Genomic DNA, 7,500 nt, shown 5'->3' with positions numbered 1-7,500 from the left:
TTTGGAATCGTACGTCAGAGTTGGGTTACTGTTGTTCCTTTCCATGACTGCAAATAAGAGGGTTTTTTTTTACTTTCAGCTGGTGCTGTTAGTTTTCGTAGCTGCTTTGAGTTTGTTTACTTTTCTATTCTACAACGGAGCTTTTTCTCTGAGTGCTCCATCTTTCCTGTAATCAAAATTTATATTTTAATTTGCTTCGGTGCAAGATCCATTTTTACTAACTATAGTCACTGGAAAACGACAGGGGTATATAATATTATACAGTTCCGAGTGCTTTCGCATCACGGCGACAAATCGTTCTCCGAGCTAGAATCGTTCAGAGCAAATAAGCCATTGTTTGACCTTTAGTCAATTTTCACCAATTGCTCAGCTGCAAGGCGTCAGAACAAAGCAACTGGAACTCTGCTGCCAAAAATTTCATTTTTCTAATGTACCGTATTTATTCGATTAAGCGCCCAGGGCCCGGTTGTTCGAAAGCGGATTAACTTAATCCAGGATTAGCGTAAACCTTTGTTTCATGTTTTCAACTTTTTGGTGAAAGTTTCTTTTGCTTTTTTCTGTTTTTCAGGATTGACTTCTTCTAATGTAAAGTTTTGCCGAATATCAGCGTTGAACAGCATTTGGGAGTAGAGAAATAAACTCCTTGGTTAATTTTTAATCCGGGATTAGTGTTAATCGGCTTTTGAACAACCGGGCACAGGGCGCTTATTTAATTTTTGGACTTTCAGGGTGGGCGCTCATTCGAAGTGAGCGCTTATTCGAGGCTGGGCGCTTATTAAATTTTCACCATTTTCAGTAAGTAAAAAGTTTATTTTGTGACAAAACATGAAAAAATATTAAAGCATATAAATTGTAACTGTTCATTGTTCGGTTTAACTATGCTCAGAACTAACAACTCATTGTTCGGTCTTCACAGAAGTCTCTTTAGCTATCATAATTCTCAATCAACTTCAATGTCATTGCCGGTCACTCAGCTCAATACGTTAACTTTGTGGCGCTGCCTCCTCGACATCGACAGCGTAACCTCAGCAAATGGTTCAGTCGCGCGAGAAGCTGTTAGGGCTTGCTGGGTGGATGCCAGGCGATTTTGTCCTTGGGGGTGGGCGCTTAATCGAATAAATACGGTACTTTTCCTATTAAATCTGAGTGGCTAAGAATCTCCAAAGCAACCAACTGATTTCTAGAGAATTTGTTGGATCACGCACACTGTAGTACTGGATAGGGGCGCCAAGGAGCTCTTTAGGGTTTCTCTGAGTAATGTGTAATGAAACAGTTATTTGATCCCCCCCCCCCCCCCCCCCCTCTCCCCCGATTTTTCTTGGAAGATCGAAGAAGACTCTACTTGCAGGGTACATTATTAAAATCTAAATTACAATTGGACTGGATACTAGTACCAGACCTCGCGTGGTTAAAGCTTGTACTCGTCTAAAGCTCTCTAATGGCATTACTGTTTTCACAGAGTGTGTGGCATAATTTTTGAGATACTTTGTACTTGTACTTTACAGGACAGCTGGTCTTAGGGGTATGTATCGCTTCTTTCCACTGTTCATGTATATCAGCTAGTGTCTTTCATAAATATGATCTACATAAGATACGATACTTAAAGAGATTTAATTAGAGGTAAAGCCCAATCAACCTTTTACATTATTCGAACTTACGGCTCCGGGTTCTAGCTACACCACAGAGGATAGACCACGACACCGGGAACTCCATCCCCTATACGCTTTGGCAATAGTGTGTGTGTTCTTTTATTTATATTCGAACCACAGGGTTGTTCAACATTGAAGGGTTGTGAGAAGGGGCCTATGGTTTATCGTCTTTATCCGAGAAGAATAGAAAGTCCAAGCATTTGCAGACGTCTCCTCCGTTGTTGAAAGACCCCGAGGGTTGATCCAGCCGGAGATTTTTGATCCTGCGACCTCCTGTCCAGTAGCTTGATGTTCGACCAACTGAGCCCACCGGTTGGTGGTACGAATCCTTTTCGGGTGAGTACGAACTCACAAATAAAGCCCTATTGCTATTGAATGATCGACTTCCAATTGGCTTGGCTCACTTGGTAGAGCTCCGTCCGAATTTTCCTTTCGTGGTTCATAACCGTGATGGGATTAAAAATCTCAACGTCCTTTTTCTGCGGTTTAAATCATGCCTTTCATATCTCTTTGTCATCACGGGTAGGTACTCGGCAAAGGCTTACAAAGAATCAATAGATTGTGGGCTTATAATCAGCGATTTCAATGACGCTCTGAGGCTCTGAGTGTTCTTACGAATTAAGCCCTTGTCTTCATAGCGATGCTTAGTATGTCCCTTGTACAAAGAAACGCGACAATTGGTCGGCGTAAAGTTTGCAGCGGCGACCAGCCGAGTCCAGTTGTTTTTGCGTATAACCGGCATATCAAAATAAAATATGTAGTTTTATTGAAAGGTATCATGTTTATTCCGTTCACTAAAGTCCCGCTTCTCTTAGAGATATAGCCTACGAAACATTTTGTCTAGGGATTAAAAGTCGAGAATCGTGGAAGCCCTCTTCAGTATTGATAAAAGCTGCCAAAGCAGTAGAAAGATAAGCAATTACCTCCGCTCGGATCCGTTCGAATGGCCCAGAGAGTTTGTTTCTGTTGCCTTTAAGTTAGTAATATGGCGCAAAAATGGCGGTGTGAATATTTATTGATGTTGCTAGAAACGAGGGTTGCTGCTTAATTTTGTTACCCAATGAAACTTAGAAACAACCTTGAATCCAATTTTATTGCCAAAGAAAATGAGAGCTCAATATTTGTTCGAGTGTTTGAACTCTGCTTTAAGCCTGAGAAATTTGACTCAAAAAAACTCCGTATCATTATGACAAGCCTTCATTCTTTATTTAATTTCTAGACCTGAAAGTTTACGCTTACGAAACGTTTTTCCGGATAAACACGTATTCCATCAACCCACGACAAAAGGATACTCCCGACTCGACTTCCAACGCGTGTGGTCCACGAATTTCACTATGTATAGGTCAGTTTGCCTTTTAATCAAGAGTTTTGCACCTTTCACGTTCAAAAATTAATGTTAGTTAATAATTCTGGTATCGAATAAGATGTATTAGTATAAATACACAAGTGATTATACAAAATCGCGCGCTCTCATTGGCTCGCTATATCGGATTATCAGCCGATAATCACCTCGACGGACAAAAAGGCTGCCAGTAGTCGTTTTGCCACTGTAAGTGAAGATGATTTCGCATTGAAATGTTTTTTTTTTTCTCTTTTTTGAAATAATCACCTGTGTATTTGTACTAAAACAATTATTCGCCTCAGGCTCAGTGATTATCGGTGAATATTCACCTCGACTTCGTCTCGGTGAATATTCACGGATAATCACTTCGCCTTCGGCCAACAATTGTTAATTAAATGTTTCAAGCCCAGTTTAGAGATGTAAAGACTAGAGTCCTTTGGTAGCTTACGACGGTTACAGGTGCCCATTTTGAAAAGAATCATGAAAGAAGCCTATCAGAACAAAAAGAATCAATTAAGAATGTTGCTTTAAGTCGGAGAAATTTGACTAAAAAAAACTCCGTATTATGACAAGCCTTCCATCTTTATTTAATTTCTAGATTTACGAAACGTTTTCCGGATAAACACGTATTCCATGCAAAGCACCTGGTTTTAAAAAAAACTCGCCTTTATCATGACAATCATATAAAAAGTAATAAAAAGACACCTCTGTAAACTGAAAGAGCAGGCAAGGCACAAATGTCAGATGTTTGCTTCTAAAACTAAAACAAATATGCCATAATAAAACAAGATAAAAACCTTGCTTTTCAGGGAAAGGTCATTTTCTACCCAGCTCATTTGTCAACTATCAACAATTTTTTGGGCAACGTGGGATTGGAAATTCGATAGAAACCGATTTCTTCACCCATGAATGAGTTTTATCAAATTTGTCACTAAATTTAATCTGTTTCACACTGCATTAAACCACATATTTGGTTGCTTCTTAAAAGAATTACATGCAAGCGCATTTGACATGCAATTGAATATATATGTTAATTCTTTTTAGCGAGGGAGCTCGCAAACGTTTTTTTATTTAGTTTTGAGCAATCAGGTATCTTCTGGAATAAAATAAAAATTTCTCATAACAGATAAAATTTAATTTTATCTCGTTCGCTATCCATTTATCGCAGCGGACCCAACTTTACCATTTTTTATTGATTTCCAGGCAACATTTCTTTTAATCACGATTGTAATCTTCTTTTGTGTTGTACAGTCTAACTCGATGCTTGCTCTTTTCGGTTGGAAGCTATTTTTCATGACAGAACATATATATATCGACTTAATTAAAGGTGCTTTCAAATGCCCGCTTTATTAGCAGTTGATACGCATCCCATCAGAGAAGATCGCTTCAGTTTTGCTTAAGAAACTCACCGCCTAGTCTTCATCCATCTACAATTCTGAAAATGAGATATTTCATTTAAACATATGACCTACGGCTATTTTAAGAAAATGAAGTGTTAATTTCTCTTTCATAAATTTAAAAACGTCTTAAAACCTTTCGCACTTTTTCAACAAAAAAGATCAGTGTTAATCTTATTCCTTACATTACCAATTGAATTGTAAAATACACTTTTCAAGGAGGTTTTGCCAAATACTTAATGAATGGGAATTTAACAGGAATTTATTTTCAAAAGTGTCAGGAAAGCTGTGCGAGCTTCAGTTTTCAGAGCATAGTTGGCGCACTGGAGGTGCGAGCAATTGCAGTCCATCAGCGTGTCCCATGATTGATTCCAACTGTGTGGGTTAAATTTTTTTGGTTTTTCAATGCTGTTTCGAGAGGTTTTTCCGGGAACTCCCGTTTTTCCCTCTCAACCAAAAGTAGCGTTTTATTTGTTCTGAATTATGTCGACCGGGAGCTCATCAAGAGGAACTTATATCTCCCACATACTTGGCCAACGAACTCGAGTCAACCTTTTATTTATAAAGCGCCCTCCTTGGGGAATTCAGCTCGCAGCCAATCAAAACGAAACCATCTCAGCGTAAAGAGAGATATGACACTTTTCGCGGGAAAAACCTGTTCCTAAAAATAACCTTACTCGGGAAGGGTTGACTCAAAGAGTTAGTAGAAATAGAGCTTTCCCTTGATAACCTCCTGATTACGTTAGTTTGAAGTCGGCTCGCCAACCGGCAGTGGCAGAGCTTTTAGGCTCGATCGGCTGTAATCTCCACCCTCTGGTATATCGATCGGCGGTATTCAAATAAGTGATTTTCAAATGCATTGATATAAAGATGTCCTCTCAGAGGCTGCCAACGAGTATTTCTTGACCTGGCGTTCACCTAACAGGAATACAAGCACTATAAAGGTCGTTCAAGGTCATTAATTATTCAAACTGAAAAACTCTCTTGGCGTCTTACATAGACCTAATCGGCTAACTCAATGTCGTACCCTATTCAAATCTCCCGGGACTAACATTCTTTGTGTATCGTATTTGCATGACAATGTAGCAGACTTTTTATCAGCGCCGATCGAGAAAAATGTTAGTGTTATTGAAGGGTTTCTCAGTTTGACCATTTAACTCACCCAAAAAAAAGCAAACAGAAGCAACAACAGACTCCCGAGAGAGATAGTATTTTCGACGTAGATTACGTTTTGTAAGGTTTTGCTTATTAAAGAACAAAAGGTGAACAAGGTACCCAAGAATAAAACTGGGCAAAGCAGCGAAAAAGTTTGAATAAAGAACGAAACAATCTTGCCACGTGTGAGCGTTTTTCACAAACCGAGAATTTTCAAATTTTATGTTGTTTTTTTTTTTTTTTTAACGGCGCCATATGGCAAACGCATGCTGAGACTGGTTGTTTTACTAATTGCAGTCTATTTTGCGAGGAAAAAAACAATCTTGTCGGTGCAGTAGTCGTTGTTAACCCTCTCTATTTATCTCAGAGGGAACTGAAAACACTTAACGTTTTACTTAAGGTTCTAAAGATAATAACTGAAAACATTTTCGATCGACATCATCGCAAGATGAATAAATATGGTCGCGCGCCTATAACTCTGGTATGGTACTTGAATTATAATCCTGGGCCCGGTTGTTCGAAAGCCGATTAACCTAATCCAGGATTAGCGTAAACTTTTGTTTCATGTTTTCAACATTTTGTTGAAAGTTTCTGTGCTTATTTTTGTTTTTTTGAGATTGACTTCTTCTAATGTAAAGTTTTGCCGAATATCAGCGTTGAACAGCATTTGGCAGTAGAGAAATAAACTCCTTGGTTAATTTTTAATCTGGGGTTAGCGTTAATCGGCTTTTGAACAACCGGGTCCTGATGAAAACATGAATCCCTCGCGGGTTAAATTGCGAGACCTGTCATAGTCCTTTACTGTGCTTTCGAATCAGTTGGATGAGTTCGAAGACTCAGATCAGGTAGATAAGCAAGACACCGGCATCGCGGCATCGCATTCCTTTTGAGTGCTTGTATTTTCGCAAGCTTTCTTCTCTGCACCCTGAACTACTAAAAAAGCGCTCATATAACTGCGAAGAAACTTGACCTTAATATAACAGTTTTCGAGCCCGTAGAATCCAAATCTTACCTGAAATACGTAGATTTTCTTCGAGACGTGGTTGAGCTCTTTCTACAAAAACTTGATGGCAAAAACTTTTTCAACGATACCACAATCTAAACACCAATTATTATACTGCAAATGTGTGGATGCACCTGCAAGAAAAATAATTAGTTCTCACAAATTGACTTTGTGAGGCCAAACTAATGTAGGTGCTTTGCCAGTAGGTATGGGTGTATACCATTTAGGTTAATCCGCATTCAAATACATTTTGACAGCATAAAATTAAGAGAAAATTAATGGAAAAGATAATAACTGAGGAAGTTTCCATTGATGTCGAAGAAGATTCAACTCGAAAAAAAGGATAGTCTGTGTGTACGTTCCTTTTTTTGGACATGCAAATGTGTCGAAAATTTAAAACAAGATCTAGATACAAAGGCTGGAAAGGGACCCGAGAGGACACAGTCGCATTGGGGTTTTTTTTTTTTTCGCTTTTATTATCTCCGTGGCGTACTTGTCTCATAACAATAATTTGATACTTACAAAGGCATGTTTAATATTGACAGTACTTCAGGAACAATAAAACAGAAAGTATAAACCGGCATTCAGAAGGAAACAAACGTTCATTTGTGGTCGGAACCGTTGGCCAAAAAGTAAATGCTCCTTCACGGCTGCCTTACATGCGAGCTGTAGTGCTATCCGCATGTGGTATGGAGTTTAGGTGATTTTATTCCCAGATTCTCTGCACAGGCTTAGGTGTTGCAGCAAGAAATTCAATTTGTTGTAAAATGTATTATTATACCCCAGTTAATGAAAATAAATGTTATTAAGGCATTTTCAGGTGTTTTTCAGTGTTGCTGGGAAAACATTATCTGTTCCTTTTTCCCAGCAAGACACACAAGAAATTTCCCAGCCAGCTAAATAAAATTGGTTGGTTTCCCAGCCAGCTGATCAAATTTATTTCCCAGCCAGGAA

The 7,500-nt window shown here is 38.8% G+C and overlaps 2 protein-coding genes across 2 annotated transcripts in view; one reads left to right on the top strand and one right to left on the bottom strand.

The window, feature by feature from the left end:
• LOC138005661 (5-hydroxytryptamine receptor 4-like) overlaps window positions 1-45 on the bottom strand; it is a 2,807-nt gene extending 2,762 nt beyond the window's left edge. Inside the window, exon 1 of the mRNA XM_068851856.1 lies at window positions 1-45. This exon is cut by the window's left edge and continues 175 nt beyond it. Within this exon, the coding sequence (XP_068707957.1) occupies window positions 1-45 (45 nt within the window).
• Window positions 46-1,414: 1,369 nt separating this feature from the next.
• LOC138005660 (uncharacterized) overlaps window positions 1,415-7,500 on the top strand; it is an 8,265-nt gene continuing 2,179 nt past the window's right edge. Inside the window, exons 1-3 of the mRNA XM_068851855.1 lie at window positions 1,415-1,522; window positions 1,770-1,985; window positions 2,869-2,991. Coding sequence (XP_068707956.1) covers window positions 2,984-2,991 — 8 coding nt within the window. The 5' untranslated portion in view covers window positions 1,415-1,522; window positions 1,770-1,985; window positions 2,869-2,983. The remainder of the gene's footprint in view (window positions 1,523-1,769; window positions 1,986-2,868; window positions 2,992-7,500) is intronic.

Source organism: Montipora foliosa, chromosome 6 (assembly GCF_036669935.1).
Source record: "Montipora foliosa isolate CH-2021 chromosome 6, ASM3666993v2, whole genome shotgun sequence".
Taxonomy (NCBI): Eukaryota; Metazoa; Cnidaria; class Anthozoa; order Scleractinia; family Acroporidae; genus Montipora; species Montipora foliosa.
The sequence above is the reverse complement of the archived record's forward strand: the minus strand, read 5'-3'. Positions and strand labels throughout refer to the sequence as shown.